Source organism: Neopsephotus bourkii, unplaced genomic scaffold (assembly GCF_033783945.1).
Source record: "Neopsephotus bourkii isolate Nb327-2 ecotype Australia unplaced genomic scaffold, CSIRO-AGI_Nbou_v1 NB_245, whole genome shotgun sequence".
Lineage (NCBI taxonomy): Eukaryota > Metazoa > Chordata > Aves > Psittaciformes > Psittacidae > Neopsephotus > Neopsephotus bourkii.
This window is the reverse complement of record NW_026900755.1, coordinates 209155-230549: the sequence shown is the minus strand read 5'-3', so window position 1 is coordinate 230549 and position 21395 is coordinate 209155. Positions and strand designations below refer to the sequence as shown.

Below are 21395 nucleotides of genomic sequence, written 5' to 3'. Positions count from 1 at the left end.
AAGAAGAAGTGACGTTATTGTGGTGGTTCTGGATTGTAATGACCAGTGGCTTTTATACTTGCCCAAGGGCAGTGGGAACTCGGGACTGTTTTGTTTTAAAACAAAACAATTTGCACTTGGTAGTTTCAACAAAAGGGTTAAATTTCTCCTTTGGCAACATTAGAGACTGTATTTTTTGAAAAAAATCTACTTACATATAATTACTGTTACAGTCAAGACTTAGTCTCTCAGGTGTTACCTACAAGTAAACTGGCAGTGATAGGGGTACCACTGGATCTTGGAATCTGTCATTTCACTCAGAAGACAGCTACTGCACCTTTAAAGATGCAACCACATTTTAAAGTGAGACAATACAGCCTGGAGATACTTTACCTTACATGTGCTTGCTTTCAATTACTGTAAGGCACTCATCGAGGAATTCACTGACCCATGCTTTCAGCAAGAGCAGGCATGCATCATTACAGGCCTAATTAAAGTTTTAATACTGATTAAAGTGTTTTATTATTGCATTATGTTAAACTGCAGTGGTCTCCAACCTCAGTAAGGGAAGCAGGCTAGAAATTACTCAGGAGTTTCAGCTGCTCAGTTTAACAACCTCACTACTTTCACTGTTTGATTTAAATACAGTGTGATTAAAGCACACTTCCCTCCTCTGTTAGCGTGAAGTGCAGAAAGATGTTGAACATTGTTTAATGGGTATTTACTGAATATAAAATTGTTTGAGCATATGACATAACCATCTCCATTGCTTCAGTAATTTACCTCAGCACAACTGAAAAGGGAAAACACTTAAATCACTTGGAACTGGAACACAGCTCAGTTGTGAAAGCTAGTATCATTACACATCCTGATTAAATTAAATGTGGGGTTTGCTATCAGTAGCACTTTAAGTTTCCCATCATTAGAAATTAATTGCAGTGGTAATGATTATAACTGAGTTATTTGCACAGGCCACAAAGACTCTTATAGGTGTTCAAATGTTAATTCAACATTGGCCTAGAGGCACTTGATTATTACAGTTCTGTTTTTCTTAAGAAACAAATGATCCTAATGCATGTCTAATTAAAGTTGGAAAGTACTGTTAGGCTTTCAACCAGATTTAATGTCTAATTTCAGTATAAAACCAAAGCAGTGCTAAACCACAGCAAAAGTCATGTGTAATCTACAGAGCGTTTAGAAAGTCAATACAATTCACAAAGTTCCAGCTGGTAAAAAGACGAAGGGTACAAATAAATCACAAAGTTGTCAGGATTGAGCCTGTCTTCACTGAATCTTCTAAGTCAATTTAAAATAAGTGTAGCCTCTTCTAGGCTAAAGAGCAAGGACACAGTGATTTTGTGCTAAAATATATAGCTTTGTGTCTAAAATAACATAAAGCAAAGCCTAGTTCCCTGCTGATTTTAGAGATGAGTTTTTCGTTTCTAAGGTTGGCAGTGTTCAGTTTTGGTAGCCTACTGGAATTCAGACACAGAAAAAGGATCCCCTGTAGTTCATAAAGCAGATACAGAAAATGGCATTGTGAGACTCCATGCTGAGAAATCTGGAGTTTTGTTTGCTCTGAGCATTTTATGAGGATACAAACATGCAACATGTATCAAGCATGCTCCAACCTTCATTCTCATTAGAAATACATAACACTCCATCATGAAAAGCTTAACATTACTACACTTGCACTCAGAAACTCATATCCACAAACGTTCCCAAAAAATTCAAAAAAGAGGCACTGAAAGAGCACAAGGATCTGTGAAAAAAGGATCAGATTGTAAGAAAAAATTTCCTTTCTGTGACTATTTTCAGGATTCACAAAGATAATGCATCCTCAGGACCAGAGTAGCATGGTCTGCTCCTATTGAATTGAGAATAAAAATCCAAACTGCTGAGCAGAACTTGTTGGTCAGCTACACAGCAAGCTGCTCAGCGTGTTTAATTGGAAAAACTGGAAAACTTTCTATTATTAAAATGGTCCTTGCCAGCATGTATTTATGAATCTATGAAACTTTTGGCAACATCAAGAATGTTATCAAAACTAAACTGTCTAAAAAAGAACTAAAATCACAGTAATTAAACAAGAAACCATCAATGTAAAACGTCTTACAAATGTAATGTGTTTGTAAACTTCTGCATCTTATAATGTGGGTCCTAGCATTAAAATACTGAGCTCAAAGGGTTGGGAATGTTATTTATGCTTAGCAAGCTTGTAAACATGGAATGTTTTGTTTTGAAACACTCTAATGAAGTGTGTGGTGTAAGAAGGCAGGTTTTTTTTAATTTCTTCACAGAAGCGAGGATACATCGAAGGTTTCAAATCAGGTTCATTCTCCCCCAAACCGTCCATTATCTGTAATGAAATTGAACAGTTAGTGAAATGCCTTTAATCAATTTACAATTACAGGCAATAACAGGAAGCTAAAAACAACCTCAATAATACTTTGGTCAGGGTGGCCAGATTTGTTATCAGCAACTGTATAAAACAAGTGGAAGAAAATAACATTATATATAAGATATATACAGTGTCTTCTGTATTACAGATAACAATTGTCAGATGTGCCCATCTGCTCTGGGTTATGCTGTCTTCTGTGGGTCCATGTTAGTCCCAGACATGCTTGTAAAATCCCCAGACAAAATGGAGTAACACAAGTGTCCAGAGGGAGTTGAAGGTCTGAAGTGATTTACACTGAAAGGGAACACTATTTGTGTACTGCTGACTGGGAGCATATGAGGAAGTGATGATCTACTTTGCCTAGCCTGAATTCCTTCTTTTGTTATCAATTATCACCAAAGCAAGCAGTGTTCAATTTGGCCGTTTTTGAGAATGTCTAAAGGCTCCATTAGATTTTACTTCCTAAGTCATGAAGTGAAAATCATTCAAGCTACTTCAAATTGTATTTCAGAAAGAAATGAAATGTACTTTTTTTATTACTTTTGTACATTATACTTACATGGCCATTAGCTATGTCAAGTAAGTCACGTAACCGACAGCCTCTACTGTGTCGTCTTTCATAGCAAATGCTGTCCTCTAGGATGACGTAGTCTGTGCCAAAGGAGTGTAGTATTCTGTAAACATCTTCAGGGGATCTCTTGGCATAGATCTGATAAATCTATAGAAACAAAAAACTAAGCTGTAAAATACATAACATCACCACTATTTCTTTGTCTGCTCTTTTATGATTCCTTTATCTTAAACTAGAGGACAAACCAAGATTGCCAATCTGTATGATTTGAAGTAAGTATTTTAAAATAGTAACAACTAAATGCTTCATTCAGCAGCCACCAGGAGTTTCTATTTTACTGCTACTGCAATGCACAATAGTAGTGCTGCTGACTACAAAAGCACTGAATGGTGGTGGTGTCTGCAGAAAGGCACTGGTAGATGCCAGTAAAACATTCAGAATATCTAAATTAGAGGAAAGGATAGTTCAGAACCATCTCCTCTGCTTGGTGTGGAGTTTCTCAAGGCGGTTTCTATATAAAAATGTTATGTGCTGGTGTGGGAACTGAAGGGAGTAGCAGGGAAATGAGGAAATGCTGTGTGTCCTCTGGGCAGCAGGATCTATTAACGCCAGCAGCACCTGAAACAGCCCACTTAGAACTAGGTTGAGTACCTTGTTACAGTAATTCTGACATACACCAGCTGCCTGAAGCAAGTTAGCAGATGCCTGAAGTACAGGTTTCATAGAAGTTAAATTCTGGAACTGTATCTGAAAATAAGTTAGTTCAGTGAGTAATGAATATGGTGTCATCTCATTTGCAACCTGCCCTTAGAGATTGCATGTGTTTTCTAGAATGGACCCACTGCTCTGGGTAAGAATTAGCTTAAACAATCAGAATACTCTTACCTGTTTTGTTCTCTCTCTCAGATTCTTATCCTCATAATGGGGGTGATTAGTTAGGGTCCGTCCAGTGCACAGTTTGACTCCTGCTAATAGCTGCATGCTCCCAGCAAACACTGCTGTGTTTGGAGTGTTTGACCTAAACAAATGGTGATAAGGCTGAGGAAGTCTCTGCAGGGGCATTTTTGCACTGCTTGTTACAGATCAGAAGGAAAAAAAAGACTGAAAAAATAGTTTTCTGCTTCTCCTCTATTCAGGGAGCAAACTGTTCAAGCAACTGTGTTTTCTTCAAACATGAAGTGGATAAATCATGGTAGTACTCTGACTGCAAATAAAAAATTTACTGTGCACAATCAGGAAACATCATCCTGAGAATTTCAAACTACTTCCATATTTTATATATTTCTAGGGTTTATATAGCTTCTGAGTCTTTGTAAATGTCTATATCCTAGTTCTTGTCACGTTTCAAGAAACTTACTGTGACTTAGATTTCTGTCTGATATATAAGGCATTCTTTACAAAATGGATTATTTAATCTGAATGATAAAACTTCTTGTGACTGTTCTGGCATTCACCATTCACTTGAAATAAAACTTTGCTATGTGAGACATTAATCCTCTTATTGTGACAACTGGGGGAGGGAAATTATGAAACAAAAGTCACGCCAGTTGCAAAAAGCAGAGTAGGAGGTGCATGAGGTGCTAGGTAGAACTGCTGTCAATTACTTGCCCTGTGATCTCATCTGAGTTGCAAAGCCCATGTCTAGAACTGTTATCTGAGTAAGTGTTTTGGTATCTCAGGATTGTTTAAGTACTCACAAGGAAAAAATGATTTTTTTGCTCACCTTCCCCCCAACAATTTTCCAATCTAAAATATATGTAAAGACACAATAGAAGGGCATGGCAAAAAGACAAAGTAAAAATGATGGGCATCAGAGACTACTATAGAATCATAGAATATAATCATAGAATAGTTATTCTATAGTTAGGTTAATTAAAACGCTCATAGTATGCTTGAGTGTTTTCCAGCACTTAATAGGCATATCATCATGAAATGTCCTATGAAGACTAAAAGAACAGAAAGCATACATTAAATCAAGTAAAATGAAATTAGAAAGGACTGTGAATAGTTGACATCCACAGATGTGCCCATATGGCCCCTATCTCAGTGGTCAAAGAACTGAGAAACCCTGTGGTGTGCTTTAGAGAGCCTTTTGAAACTGCAGCTGCATATTCAGTCTTCTTTATGCTCCATGATCGGCTTGAAAATGGTCAGAGACAAGTATTACATTTTACTATTGCCTTGCAAGAGATTCTGCTTAGCAAATGAATAAATAATTGCAAATCCTTCCTAAAAATTCTTGCACTGCTACATTCATCTCATCTAGTAAAGACAGGGAGAATATTTTTAATAGGCCAGTTTAGCTTGACTGATAGACTAGTTTTTCAGCAATTTATAAAAGTAATAGTGTGAAAAATCTGTTTCTGTGTTTGGTCAAGATTAGCTCAAGTTCTGCCATGCTTTGCAGTACTTATCTCCTGACCCGGCCTTACCAAGGCTGTCCTGCACCTCTGGCTCCTGAAGAACCCAATGAAATGCCACTGTGCAGAATCAAACTTTCTTAAAAAACCCGAAACCATAAGTACCAAAGGGAAAACCACAAGAAAACAAAGACAAATCATTCCCAAGAAAACAGCCCGCAGCCTCTTTTCTTACAAAGGAAAGCTAGAGGAAATGGTGACAGTGCCCTTTTTCCATACCTTGCTGTAAAAATGCTTGTCAGAAATGCAAAAGCTCATCTCCGATGGTTCCCAGACCAATGTGCGACACCACCAGCAGCCAAGGACACAAACCTGGCACTGGATTTCACTGCTTGGAAGCTGGGTGGTGACACTGAGCTTCATGCAAAGTCTGCCCTCCTTAGTTACATCCTGAAGAGCTTCAGTTGGTGACTGTTATTGAGGCTTTACCTTCTGCAACAGCCACTGGAAGAAGCTGTGACAATTTAACTAATATTTTTCTGGTACGGGATGATTTCTACAGTTCATGCAAGCATCTTTCTCCAGTCCACCTAACCAAATCCTCCTCTAACTGCTGTGGTCTGTATCCAAGGCAGTTAATGTGCTTCAAACCACTGAATGACACCTCTCTATTATACAAAAACAAAGCAATTTTTACAAATGTCTGAACAAATGATGTATAAAATTAAAGGATAATTTGTTTTTATAGCTTTCTGCCAAGCTCCATACCACACTGCCCAACCTGCAAGCAATTTATTCTGTATGAAATGTCACTAAATAATGACAAGGACTTACAGGTCAAACTGATTTACATTATATAATTTAAATGCCATTCCAAGCAGACCTGATGGCATTTTGAACAAATAATCTCATTTATTTTTGAAGCTGTAAGCTTTCAACAAGTTAATTACAGCTGAACTAATGGGTAAACTAAGCACTGTAATACATTGTACGAAGCTTTTCTTCACCTACACTTAAGAATCTAGAGAATTATATAAATACTAAAGAATAACTCATTAAAATTAAAAGGGTTTTACAGGAACTACTTGCACAGACTCTAAAAGTGGTAGTAAGTCTTTCTCTTAAGTTGACAAAGAAATATTTTGAGTTGGTTTTAAGTAAGCCCTACAATGTTGCTATTACAGGTTATGTTGTTAGAAATAAAATGGTTATTTCTTTTCAAAGTCCTGCAAAGTTGAGCTCTGTAGTTGCTTTCTAAGCCATAAATTCTGACAGATCTCAGATTATTCTTTCACTAGTGCCTGTTCGTGATAGGGATTTTACAAAGCAAAGGGGTTTGGGAAAAGGAGATACTGAAAAGGAGTTCTCAAATATGCCATGTTAGATTTTTTTCTTCGTTAAAAGGAAGTCTTTTTATTTGCAGAATGCTGTATTAAAGTATTACAGGTTTAGCTGCAAATGACAGGCAGTAAAGCATATTAAGTCAAACTGTCATGGTTCTTTTTTTTCCCTCTGTTTTGGAATGACTGAAAATTGCAAAAATGGAAAACAACAGCCACAAAGAAAGAGCAACAAGATGCATTTCTGTTAGTCCCAGCCTCAATTCTATGCATGCATATTTTGTTCACATAACGGAGTGCACCTACACAGTTGGTATAAGCCTAGGTCTCAGGCACTATCAAGTTCATGCCTGAATCTTACTGACAGATCAGTCAATGACAAAGGATAAGCAAAAAAATTTAAGAACAATAATTACAAAAGTGTAGTATTGCCTTTAAAGTCTGGAATGTGTTGATTTCAGTGTGAGTATCCTTGAAAATCAGGCATGTAAGTAAGAGTGAAGAGTTAAAATTTATAGCTGTCTTGAAATTAAAATACAGCCATTAATATAAATTACTAAATGAAAGAACCACCATTGAAACATGGGTATTCCATTTTGGTAACCTTAAGAGCTTTTTGGAAATTTGGGGGGTTTCCACTAATATAAAAATTTGCCTTCTTTACCCCACAGACAATTGCTCTGCCAAATCTCAGTCTCAGTTAACTTTCCCACTGTTTTAGATTTTGTCTGAGATTTCCAAGAAGTTCTATGATTTTTGGTAACTGCTAATGAAATATTCCACAATTCTAGACAGGTTTCCCCTTTAAAGGCAGAAGACATTGCTTCTTAAACACTTACCAGAAGTAAACAGAGTAGGGAAGTTCACGCTATTGATTTGCTCATTCTACTGATATTCTTCCCCATCTCACAAATGAGCATGTTGTTCCTGTTGTCTTAGGGAGAAAGACCAAAACTAAGAATTTTAATGTACCTCCCATCTGGGAACACAGCTGTGAACTATCCCTGGGTCACTGCAGGACCTTCTTGAGTTTTTTTTTTTTTTCCTTAAGAAAAAAAAAGAAGCTAAGAAAATGAGGTGGTGGGTAGGAAAAAGCAAGAGACTGGGACATACAAGACCATTAGGTAAAAAAATGCACTCTGCAATAGCTGCAGTCCCATACTATGCAGTAACTTTATTGTAGAGATCTAAACCAGGATATCTTCCTGAAAATGCTTTGGTGATTCTAGTAAGGGGAAGAGTGAAAAATACATCTGCAGCCACTTCCCAGTGGACAGACTAATAGTTGGCTATTATTCAGATTGTATATTTGGACAAGTTAATATGCATTTAGATCTAAGCAGATAGAAAGGTTTTCTTCTTGAGGAGAGATTGCAAGACAGATGAGTTATTCCTAATTCACTGCTATACATGACAAATTAGAGCTTCTCATACTGAGTTTTAATAATGAATTATTAGTTCCTGACACCAAACTTGACAGATCATTAACTGCAGCATAACTATCAAGTGTTAGAATAGTAAAATTTTCTCTTGCATGTGAAAACTTAAGAAAATCTGTCCCACTTCGAGAAACTTACCATAAATTTTGTTGACTTGATTTAAAGCACAGATAATTAACTCTTTACACAAATAACATTTCTAAACACAATAAATTCTAAGCAGAAAATTTCCTTCTGTAATGACCTGTCATGACTTAAAATGAAAAGAGGACAAGCACCAGTTTAGCATTCTCAGCACTAAGAACATATGAAAAATTATTCTCATTGGATCAAGTCAAACTCAGTTCATGGCTGGGAATAATTCCACATGGATATTTTATGTATAAATCTATATATAACTCTACATATTGTACACAGGAGACATGAACTATCAGGCATTTACCATCTTTTAATAAAACAGTAGTGCTAAATGGAAATGGCTGGTAAACATTAGTCACAAAAAGGTGTCAATATGGCTGCAAAAATTTTAAATTATGGGAAAAAACATGGCTTACTGTCAAAATAAGTCATTGAAAACTTGTAATATACTTTACTTCTAAATTACACTTTCTAGTTTATGGATTAAAAAAATACAACATTATGGACTGTAAATATATTGTTATAGGTAGAATAGGCTGGGTGGTGACTGGACTCCCTGCAGCTCATTGCATATGAAAGCAGAATATATGGCTCCAAGGAAATAGTCCAACTAGTTGAATGTTAAATGTAGTAAATCCAGATTTACTTTCAGAATGTTCTCCTCCAGAACATGAAACTTTGTCAGGCTTCCAAATAAATACGCATTCCAGGAATATCTCTGTTCAGAACTTAATCTGAAAGGTTTTAGTGATTACTGTATCCTAATAGAGAACATATCCCTTAAATTCATAATCCTTCAGAGAACAACCTACTGGCCCTTTTTCTCAGGATATCCTCTAAATGCAGTATTTCAAACTGTTTCCATCTAAAAATACCTTTCTGTGCTCTGTGTGAAAGCAGAAGTGATGAGGTAGGGTTGTAATGATTAACTCATACTCCTGAAAGGGACTTGCACCTATGCTTAGCCATCGCAAGTTCAAATTCAATTACAAATATTTTGTTTACAGTTTAGAACATATGTTGGGATTAATTATGGTAAATATAAATAACAGAGATTTTTTAAACTTCATAGAGTACAGATTTTCCAGCCCTACAACTACACATGGGGGTGGGGGGTAAAAATTAAATTATTTCACTGCCAAGGTCTACTAATGTAAAGAGGTAGCTATAATATGATAGAAGAAGCTTGACACCTCCAAACTGTCCTCTTTCAGGTGAAAAAACGATGTGTACTTATGGGAGAAAATGTAGTCAACTGGTTCCCTGAGTATCATGCAATACAGCAGCATGATACTGAATCAGAACAGAGCAGTCTGGGGGCCTTTGCATGTAGCTGTTCTCCACAGCCATTAATAGCTAACCTCTTGACAGCCCATCTGTCCTTAACTATCTGCATGGGTCACCAGAGTTCACCGATGAGCTGTGACAAATAAGAACACTGTAACTAAGAACATTAGAGCTACACAAATAGCCTTTAACTTAAATAGAGAAAAAATCCTCTTACTTAATCCAGTTCATCAGCTCCACAGTGTCTGGGTCATAGAATTCTCTCAGCTCTGACAGTTCATCCATTATTCCTGGCCAGAACTATAATGAAAACAAAGCAAAGTAACTGAAGACAGAACGATCAAAACTAAGTCCTGGATGATGAAACATTATTTCCTCTTAGCTGGTAACTGATCTTGTCCAGCTCATGTCAGCTTCATCATCTTATGAAGGTTTGGTGGCTGTCATTGCAGTATGAATACAGAGTTTTAGAGTTTGAGATTTGGTCATCTGGCATCTCCTGTACAGAAGTACCTGCTGTGGGGAACCTGAGAAGAACAGCTTTTCTCAGATGCACTTCTCACTGGAGGTTTCCAGAACTCTATTAATAAAGATCAGTGTGTTTCTTAAAATCGATGGGAAACTAAAAGTTGCCACCGAATATGACTGCTGTGCAGTATATCTACTTTACAAGTGAACCATTTCAGTCCCCTGGACTACAGGGTGAATGCAAATGTTTTGTCTTTTCTTGACAGACCAAGCTTTAAGGAACAAGATAAAGAGGCATTATGTAGCAGTTCAATATGTATGAGCCAAGCCATTAAGTAACGCCTGTAATTACAGGAGAAGGAAACACCCCAGGAATTAACATTAAGTTTGGGGAGGCAACTGAATGTCAACATCCAATAGGCTATTGGGGAAAAACGGGGGGTGGACGGAAAGCATTTCAAAATTTACTGAAGACCAAGAATATATAAATCATATCTGGACGACTGAAACTGATTTCTGAAAAGCTTACCCCTACCCCCCCCCCCAAGCTAACAGAACAAAGATTTATTTAAGGGTTTCTTATCGTTTAAGATAGTGAATAGTCAGGGCAAAGAAGGAACAATTAAGAGAGATAATGACAATACTAATGGCCGATTGCTTTGCATCAGTCTTTACTGCAGAGGATGTTATGGTGAACCTATTCCAAACCTACTTTCTTTAGATAACAAGATTGCTGGCTTGCAAAGTGAAATGTCACAGAAAAGTGTGAGAAAGCACACCTGATAATCTAAACCTATTCAATTTAGGTAATATTCATCCAAGAGATCAGAAGGAATTTGAATGTGATGCTGCTGAGCTGCTTAGCAAAAACATGCATTCTTTCCCTAAAACTGTATCAGGTAGGAGGTCTGGGGAGCAGGAGAATATAACTGGGCCAATTCTGATACTTAACTAGTATTTCTGTTTATTTGATACATTCGTTAAGTAATACTAGTTGATAGACTGAGAAACACCCAAAATATAGTCACGGCAATATCACAACCTTACAGTTTGAGGCAGTAGTACTATAATAGACATTTCTGCTTCTCAGAACACTTGAGAGATAAGTAAATAAATTAAGCAGTTGTGAAATGAGACTGTAAAGTCTCAGAATGAATCAAAAGGCTCACTGACTCTTTGCAGCTTTTTAGAAGAGACAAATGTACACAAAGATATTCACTCCCTTGGCAGCTGAACTGCAAAAAATGACTTAAGACAATAAAAAACGCTGAGTGGGGAAGTATTTCTTTATTCCCACTGAGCACTTCGAAAAATGATACTTTTAATGTCAATAAAAATGATTTCCTATATTTAGAAAAAAAACAAAGATGACACTCTTGAGGCATGCCTGATCTAAAGCCTATGAAAATCAGTGACTTCAGAATTGAATCTGATTTAGGAACTTCCTATCTGCTCATGAAGAATGGGATGAAAATTCTTCCTAGTTGATCTTTCACATGAGATTATCTATTAAAATGTCATGCTCTTGGCATTACCCATGTCAAAAGAAATGGCATTATTTCTATTATTTTCACAGATGATAAAAAAGGTAAATGAGTTCCCTAACCAACATACTAATGGAAAAAAACACCCCAAACAAACTTAAAACTCCTCTGAAAACAGAGTAACAAGAAAATTTAAGTGGACCACCTCACTGTAACTTCACTGAACAAACTCTTACGGTCTTTCTTGAATTTTCATTTCACTGTCTGATAGAGGGAAACAGACTTTCAGAGTGAACTCTACTAGCAGCTTTCTTAACTGCTTTATTATTGTCTTTTTAATTTTTATAATGAAATTCACCTTGGGTTTTCTTTGAAGGCAATTATTTAACAGGAGTATTCTCATCTCATACTAGGTATTGCAGAAATAAGTTCTCCACTGAAGTGGCATCTGAATGTTCAACCTTTGTAAATACAGATTAAAAGAATGGTATGCCCATTAAGTTAATGTTCTAAATCTCACTGCTATGAGAGACTAAAAGACTAATAATCTTGTATATGTTATTATTTTAAATATATTTTATGTATGTACATTTAAACACTTGACCATATAATTTGTTTCTGAGACACGAAGACAACAAAAGTACTTGACAAGTTTAACAATTCTGTACTTTAAAAATACACGTGATGAAGCACAGCACATAACATATAGTATATTATGATTATTTCTGCTCCTACAATGAATCATTACACAACTGAACAATTTGCATCTTATCTGCAGGGTGAAAACCCAAACAGACAACTTACATTTCCATAAAACTGTGCATTTAAATAACACCTGGTAACTTACACACATAATCGGAGAAACATTTGTATCTACGAACAACTACTTTAGATCAAATAAGCCCAACTGGTCCTTTACATACAATTTCATATACACAAAGGTACTTCCACTTCAGGTAGGTTATGCCAATTTTTAAAATTCAGCCAAAAATCTTGTATGTAATTTATAAAACAACATCCCTTTGTGAGAAAGGAAAATTCCACATAAGTAAAAAAAGCCAGAACAGGCAGGCAAAAAATGGTCTTACCTTATATGAAATGTATAGTAATGTAATTATTGGTATGGAATATTTCATCACGTGCATCTAAGAAATCGCAAAAAAAAAAAAAAAAAAAAAAATTGGTTATTTTGATGATACAGTTATTTTGATAGACTTGATTTTTAATGTATTGATACCTGACATATTTATCATGTGGTGGAATTTACAGTTTTAAGACCATGCTCTGGTTTGTTTTCAAGTAAAACTCTTATCAAAGACCCATCACAAATGATGGATTTATATCTATGTATACTATCTTCTACAAAGTGGAAAACACTGTATCATTCAGTATAACAGGCTATAAAGGTCTTGCCAGACTGCTGATGATTTCTTAATATGGTGACTAAGACTTTTGTAGTAAAATTGTGGTTATTTTTCATTGCCACATCTACATTGCCATCTAGTGTATTCAAATGGAATTGTTTAACACATAAATTGTTTAATATATAAACCACTGGAAAACACATTTCACTTACTAAATTTATAGAAATGTACTTCAGAGATACCAGTTAACAGAATTCATTTCAGATGTCTTAGAATTCTGAGTCATGATTTGGTTTAGATGTGGAGCAAACCCACATTTCATGAAATGCTGTAAGTATAGCGCTAACCCTCTGTGATGTGTAGAGATGAATACACTTCAGGATAAGTTTCCATACTTCTGTACTGCACAGGCCAAAAGATGCAAATACACACATGTGGGATGTCCAGAGGTACTTCATTCTGGAAGAAGACAGACAAGTTTTTGCTGATCATCTGGAGCTCTGCTAAGCTGTGTTGATGAGAACAGTTAAGAGAAATTCTGAACACAGTTGTCTTGGACCTTCAGGACTCTGAAATAACTGAATGAAAGACTTTTGCACTTTGTTCTGTACTTTTGAGAACATCTCTGCTCCCAAACTTCAAAACATTATTTCTGGCAGAATTTTGGGAAATGTCTCAGTCTACAAGCAGAAACACACCAGGGAAAGAAAGAATCATGATCAGTTTGTGGTCAGCATATTTTAGACTTTTATGAAAATATACTCAATCATCTAAAAAGCCTTCAGTAGAATTAAAAACTCCCCCAAACTATACCTCATTGTGCTTAATGCCAGACATCCAAAAAGAACTGTGTGAATCAAGTTGTAAGCAGCATCAGGCTTCAATATTATTGTGCATTCACTCATTTTTTCCATCAACTGGACTTGATTTGAACCACTAATTAAACAGAAGATATAAGAAGGGTTATATTAAGTTCTGTAGCGTATTTCATAGAGTTGCCTGAATATTAAAATGTATTTAATCCTTCTGATGCTAATAAGCAATAGTATTGATACCAGTTCACATATGGAAGATAAAATGTTCTATTGTATCAGTTATGCAATTAAGCCTGATAGCACCAATTTGATGCAGCATCAGGTATTTATTTTCATGTCTAGTTTTCTGGAAATGCAATGGATGTAAATGAGCTGGTTTAGAATGAGATAAAGTTCTTTACAGAAAGGTATGGTTGGTTTACTGCTTGAAGCAGTTACTCCCACAGGCTTCACAGGGCTTTTGATGAGAGTGAAGAACTTTACTGTTGTGGGGTTGTGCTGGTATATCTGGCTGCTATTACAGCCATAAATTGGAAGTAAATTTACAGAAAAACAATTGCAGAAAGGACTGGCTTGAAGTAGCCAGTCTTGTGAATGTATGTAAAGGGCTGATCAAGACCCCAAAACTGCTCAAAAGTGTGTGTTTTTATCATGTGGGGGACAACCAAAATAACTAGGCAGTGTTAAAAATCAGGGTAATGTTTTGGATTATATCTAGATTACAGAAAATAAGAGCTGCAGATCATTTTGGTTTTAAAACTGATTGATGCACTAAGTTTTTTTTAAGGGGCTGGCTGAGTAGTATCAAAATGCCTTACAGATAACTATGACTTCATAACTAACATAACATAGTTTCAGCATGTCTTGGATCTTCTCCCTCTCCCTCCCCCTGTCACTCTTCCTCTTTTATCCTGTTCGCCACAAAATCTAGGATGAGTGGCATTAGTTACGTGACACTCCTTGAAACTCCTTGAATTAATCAAGTTGTCTATCATCCATCCTAGCTTTTGCCCAGGTTGTAAATGCAAAACTGAGAGGTCTGTAATGAACCTTTATTATTATTATTATTTTTTTTTTTAATGGTTCAGTACTAATTTTCTTCTGGTGTTCTCTAAATACCTGTAAGACCTACAGATCAGCCAGGGGAACTGGCAGCAGTGATGCACAGTTGCATTCTACCACTCTTGCTTTTTCACAGAGATGATGCAAGTTCAGTACAGACCATCCTAGTTTATTTCTGGGCACTCTGAGGGTACCACCAGGGAAATCCTTCATTGGGAGTGCTTTGCTCAGGGAAAATGGGATGAACAAAATAAGCTAACGCTGTATTCTATAAAGACACCCTTTCCCTGCTTCCTCTCTCACTACCAAAATCCAGCCAACTCTACACATACTGCAAAACTTGAACGGTAAATAAAAGGAATCTAGGGAAGAATGTTTCCTTGTTCAGCCTCATTACATCCTTTACATTTTTAGCTTTAATACTTATTTTGCACGATCTATTACGTGCTCTACTGTTTTCCTAGTACCTGTGGAAAGTAATACTCTATTCTGCTGTATAAAACTGTGACTTCCTTAGCCTGTTGAAAACTGACAGAAAATGTGAATTATTTTAATATATTTTACCTGAGGTTCCGAAAGACAACAATTACAGCTGCTACTGTCATAAATAAGAGAACAAATACGTAGATGTAAAAAAGTAATGTATCCGAGAGTCTTGAAAAAGTATTTAATGGCAGTAAACCAAAAGCTTCTTCACAAAGATACAGGTTAGCATCAAAATCTCTAAAGAAAAAAGAATAATCCTTGTCATCATATATTTCATAACTTGATGTCAAAAAGGACCAAAGTTTCCTTTTTTCCAAGAAATTAGAAAGCCAGAGTTATGCAGATTACTACAAAGGAAAATACACGATATAAACATGCAGTAAAAATCCATGCTTTACCACCAAGATCTAAAATGAGAGGAACCTGCAGGCTTCACTTAGTGAGCCATACAAGAAAGCAAAATTGAAGCTGATTCATACCTTGTTGCCCCAAATCCAAATTTTGCTTTCAGAAATTTGAATATATGCTCATCTGACTCAAGATTAAGAATTTTCTACAAAGGATGGGAAAAAGAAAGGAAATTATGTTTTAAGTATCAAAAAAATTAAGCTTTACACATTAAATTTTTTTTTTTTTTCATCATTTAAATGAAACCGTGTGGCAATACAGGCTCACTGAGATAGAGTGTTTTGCAGTCAAGCAAGCATTGAGTTTGTAATTATGGTCCTGTGGTCCAAAGGGCAAGTTACTTTTTAGAATATCTACTAGGGTTAGCTTCTTATTTACAGATAAATAATTTCCAGCACAAGTTGTTTTTTGCAGTGCTCTTTATTTCTATGACTTATCTTATCTTACTTTTAATTTCCACGTGTACTAACTTTTAATCTGTTGAAACAGACCTCTTGAAGGACTAAAACTCTAAGGCAGAAGTGTTACAATCACAAATGTCTGCAGACAGCTCTGCACACAAGAAGCAACTCAAGTATGGCATGGTCTACAAAATATTTATAACAAGTATTCATTTTTAAGTGCATTCTTTCAAAAGTTAATTCAGTGAAAAACTTTGCAAATGCTTAGCAGTATCAACATGCAGTATAACCTATAACTATTACAAAATTACTGGTGAGCTTCAAGTTACACATATATATTCCGTTATTTGGTGTTAATTTATGAAGTTTTAAGAGTATGTTTAAAAACCTGTAATCAAAAATGATTAGCAAAACAATCTTTCCAAAACAGTCTCTGAAATGCAGTGAAATCTCACTGCAATTTTTATTTGATAGTATTACTGTAGATAGTTAACAAATAGCTTTTAACGTAATAAATTTCATAAGTTTCTATATTAAGGAATATTTTCTTACCTTGATGAATTTATTTATTAGGAGAGTTAAGCACAAGACTAATAGTACATGGAGGATAAGTTTCCCAAGCCTATTAAGCAAAGGACCCTTTTTTAGGTTTTTCTAGAAAGAAGAAAATATTAATATTTCAGTACTATTTTGGTACATATGTGGAACAAAATACTAGTATTTCAGTAAATTTATATGTATTTGCAACAAAAGCAACAGACTACTTGAAATAGATTGTATGCTAGGCCAGATTATATTAGGTTAATGTAAGAACAAATGTACACAGAGCCAAGTATCCAGAATATTTTGTTGGAGGCAGATCCATAAATCCAGGACAAGTCCTGCTGAGACAGGAGTAAAGTCTGCTTATGCAATTTTTTCTTTTGGACGACCCAAACTGCAGTTTGCACTATCATAAAAGTTAATAGCAATCACAGAATTATGGTGTCTGATGTGCTTGGTTTTACTGCAGTTAGTGTAATTGAATTCATTATTTGATCATGCAACGTTTCTGTAGCTTTACGCTATAGTAATTCCTCTAATTAGTAATTTAAGATTATAATGTAGATAAACTACTCATTTACGTCACTCTTTATTTAGTACTACAAAAACATTTCAGTACCTACCTGGATTGTTCTTGCTATCAAGACAGAAGCATTAAAACTTATAAGTAATGATCCAAGAATCATAGAATTAAAGAACTGTAAGACACAGACTAGCAGCAATCCAGAAATCTGAATGATATAAAGCCATGTAACCTGTAACAATAGTAAGATTTTTATGCCTAAAAAACTTTACAGTCATACCTGATTTTCTTTGAATGTTTTATAATTTATTTCAACATTAATTATTTTTACAAAAAAATGTATCATCTTGTACTGAATCATTACACTTAAAGCCATTACTATATCCTTTCTGTATTTATGTCCTGAATGAGTTAGGTTAATATTTTATACCTAAGAAAGTTTTATTCTGTAATAAAGCAGGTAAGTTAAACAATTGCAGAATGATGGAAATACTAGTAACTTAGTATTTGGAAGATGTTTTGTATTTTCTTTAGTCAAATAAGTGTTTCTGTAGCAGTCTCTAATGACTTTATCACTAAAGAGTTACAGCTCAGTGCAGTTCAGCAATCAAACAATACATGATTTCTCTGACTTTTTTTCTACCAGTTTAGTATAGCTCTGCTTGAGCTATGCTAATTCAGCTGAATGCAGACACTAAAATCCAGATGATTTTCTGATACAGTGGTAACAAAATGTCAATTTTATCTGATGCAAAGATCCTGAGTTCAGTCTTGTATTACAGCAGTAGTGTAAGTCTGTATCTAAAGTCCCAACAAGCTCCAAGAGAAAAGTAGCACTTTGGAAAATCAATGTGCGATAGAAGTTGTGCAGTAAGTCCATTTTGGAATAATTCAGGATGAAGCTGGTAATTTGCCAGCTTTCAAGGTTGCTGATTAGTCACACTAATTGTTAACTCCAGCTTACATTTGCAAATATAATGAAGAGTTTAGAAACTGTTAAATAAACCATAGATATCTTGATATACAGCCACCATACTGATTTTCAGTTAAATTACTACCAACATTAATATTCAAATCTGGTTTGAATTTAAAATGAAACAAACAAACATGAACAATTCTTCCTTCCACTGTAACCTTCCTTAAAGTAAAGTTACAACCTTAGTAAGGTTAGAACCTAATGTAAGCTTCTACAAGTGCTAAAATAATCTTGGTACAATTTCACAGGGACATTAAATTCAAAGACAATGTTTTCATCTTCCCTAAAATCACAAAGCAGCACAGTGTATTATCTGTATTACTTTTGGCATCTGAGCCACTGGTTAGTAAAATACCTCCAAAACTGTTACCTTTATGACAGGAAAAAAAATAAAAAATAAAAATATTTTTTTTTCCAAACATAATCTTACCTTTGCTGTGGGAAGCAAGTCAAAGCAGTCTAGTACAAATAATGCCAATGCTTGTATCAGCATCATAAACTGATTAAATTGCCAAGTCAGGCTAAAGAGAAATGTTGCTATAAATACAGCCATAAATGTCAATCTCTGGAAGGAGGGAACAAAGTTTTGTTTAACGTTATAATTTTCTTCATTAAAAAAAACCACCACAAAACCCCCAGACAAGCCCCCAACAAAACCAACGAAAAAAACCCACCTTAATTTGTCCATTTTAAAAACCGTTTACATGAGTTTTCTAGCTGCAATAAGTGCTTGGAGGGTAACGAATATTTTTGAAAGTTACAGATTCTTGTATTTATGCCTGTATTTTACCACTGTAGTAACACTTGCAAAACAGTGGTGAGATCTCAGTTTCAGCCCATAGATTAACGTAACGTGCAATACATGTTTTACTATACTATAAATAGCAGTTATTTTATCAAATTGAAGAGTAATAACTTCAGAACTGTTTGTCAAAGAAACTGTATCACCTATTGGCTCTTATTCTTACAGATCAGGACCACATCTTAAATTTGGAAACAAATTAAATCAAAGAAATTCTTTAATCCTTGTGCTTTACAAGCTTATTTCCTGCCTGCTTTATGTTACTCTAATGATTTCATAAGAACATAGGACTCCTGTACTCTTCAGATCTTATCTTTGTATTTTTTCACTGCTAAGCATAGAATCATACAATCATGGAATGGTTACAGCTGGACAGAACCTTAAGATAATCTAGTTACAACCCCTCTGCCATGGGGACACCTCACACTAGACCATGTTGCCCAAGGCTCAGTCTAACCTAGTCCTGAACACTGTCAGGGATGGAGCATTCACCACTTCTTTGGGCAACCTGTTCAGTGCCTCACCACCCTTACAGTAAAGACCTTCCTTACACCTGACCTGAACTTCCCCTGTTTAAATTTAAACCCATTTCCCCTTGTCCTGTTGCTACAGTCCCTGATGAAGAGTCCCTCTCCATCATCCTTATAGGCCCAACTCAGATACCGGAAGGCTGCTATGACATCTCCACACAGTTTTTCTTCTTCAGGCTGAACACCACCAACTTTCTCAGCCTGTCTTTATAGGGGAGGTGCTCCAGCCCCCTTATCATCCTCATGGCCTCCTCTGGACTTGTTCTAACAGCTCCATGTCTGTCTTATGTTAAGGACACCAGAAGAGCACACAATACTCCAAGTGGGGTCCCACAAGAGCAGAATAGAGGGGCAGGATGGCCTTCTTCAACCTTCTGATCGTACTCCTATCGATGTAGCCCAGGATATAGTTGGCCTTCTGAGCTGTGAGCACACACTGAAGCCAGCTCATATTCAAGTTCTTTGTATTTCAATTACATTTAAATTAACAGAAGGAGTATCTGAATACTGGTTTTAATATTATGAGTGATTTGTGTGTGTATATTCTCTGCTATAAACGCTTATTAAGCATTTGTCCTAGGTTTTCTAGACAGTTTTCTGATACTAATTATACTGTGTCATACATGTTAGAAATACTCACTTCTCGAGCAGGCTGTAAATTAGTTCTGAGTAGGTATGTGATGGCTGCTATCTGAACAGCAAAGAATGGTAATGCCCAGTTCTCTCTTAAAGGAATGGTGAATTCTACTCTTGTAGTATCTATTCTGTACAAAACAAACAGAGTTCCATACACTTAAAAAAATTAAAACACCAACTTGGTGACAGAGAGGTTGTAATGACAGGCATATTTGTGGTATTTTAACTTCTTATGGATACAAATAGTGTCTCGACACTTTAGCTCCTTCAACATGCCTGGCTCTGAAACAAATCATTATAAAATTTCTGCAAGTCATCCATTGTTTCTGTATCTAAAATGTTGTATTTCAGCTTCACTTACTGTTAAAAAACTTACATTATGGTAAACCTTACTTACAAAGCATAGCTTGGGTAGTTTAAAAATGAACAAACAAAAGCCAAAACAAAACCGCTCTCAAAATGTTGAATTTTCATGTCACAGGTAATTCTACTTCATTTTTTAGTTCATAAAAAGCACATATAAGAATAAACAGGTATCAATTTCTTCACAGTGACCCCAGTGCCAGAGATCTGAATACCCCTAAACTGGCTAGGAACTTCCAGGCATTTTTTGAATACTCTAGCATATAAAGTATGGAATGGAAGTGAGTAAATGTTCCCCAAAGGGCATTCGTTCACAAAACCTGAATTGAAAGTTAAAACAAAAAAATAATTCCCTTTTTTCTTTTGTAGAGAAAATGTTTGCTAAAAACTAAAGTAAGCAACCCATCTGAGACATGCTAATAGGGATGAAAAAGATGTCTAAAATGTTGTAACTTGGTAGCTTCATCTGGACAGAAAGTCGTTATCCAAATCAATTCCATTCTATTTGTATAAAGGATAATGTATAAAGCTTCCATTATTAGAAAGATGGACAAAACAGATCTGCTCCAAATACTCTGTAAATGGAAAAGATCAGTTCATGAGATAAATGAGAACTACTGCACACTGCATGTACTTTTTAATTACTTTCATCTTTGGAGAAAGAAACATTTTACCTCTATATACCTATTTATTCTGTAATGGACATGCTTGCAGATAAACACCTTTAGAGCTGCTGATTAACATATCAAACAGTTTTGATAGAACTGACACTGTACTTTCATTTTCCTCATTAATTCAGATAACAGCCTATGTCACCAGTCTTTAGCTTCACACCAGCAGCTCACTACTAGCATAAAGCCAGTTCTTCAGTTTTTCTCCCCATATTGAGAATTCTCAAAATGATAAAGCACCAGAACAGCTGAATTGCTGCCTTTTTACTCTGAATCTTAGTGAAAGAGGGAAACTGAGAAGCTGAAATTCTGACAATTTTAGGTTATTGAAGGAATCCCTGGAGATTA

The 21395-nt window shown here is 35.6% G+C and overlaps 1 protein-coding gene across 9 annotated transcripts in view; it reads right to left on the bottom strand.

Annotated features, from left to right (window-relative positions):
* Window positions 1-1938: 1938 nt before the first annotated feature.
* Window positions 1939-21395, bottom strand: part of DPY19L3 (dpy-19 like C-mannosyltransferase 3) — a 30075-nt gene continuing 10618 nt past the window's right edge. For 7 of the 9 annotated variants that reach the window (XM_061345881.1, XM_061345879.1, XM_061345884.1 and 4 more), the window contains 13 exons: window positions 20018-20141; window positions 18476-18610; window positions 17170-17301; window positions 16556-16657; window positions 15674-15747; window positions 15273-15431; window positions 13645-13767; window positions 13179-13290; window positions 12556-12612; window positions 9733-9815; window positions 3837-3969; window positions 2940-3098; window positions 1939-2338 (listed from right to left, as the gene is read on the bottom strand). In XM_061345881.1, coding sequence (XP_061201865.1) covers window positions 2177-2338; window positions 2940-3098; window positions 3837-3969; window positions 9733-9815; window positions 12556-12612; window positions 13179-13290; window positions 13645-13767; window positions 15273-15431; window positions 15674-15747; window positions 16556-16657; window positions 17170-17301; window positions 18476-18610; window positions 20018-20141 — 1555 coding nt within the window. In that variant the 3' untranslated portion in view covers window positions 1939-2176. Of the gene's footprint in view, window positions 2339-2939; window positions 3099-3836; window positions 3970-7490; window positions 7586-9732; window positions 9816-12555; window positions 12613-13178; window positions 13291-13644; window positions 13768-15272; window positions 15432-15673; window positions 15748-16555; window positions 16658-17169; window positions 17302-18475; window positions 18611-20017; window positions 20142-21395 lie in introns of those variants that run through there. The other 2 variants (XM_061345885.1, XR_009724280.1) reach the window with 2 other exon arrangements.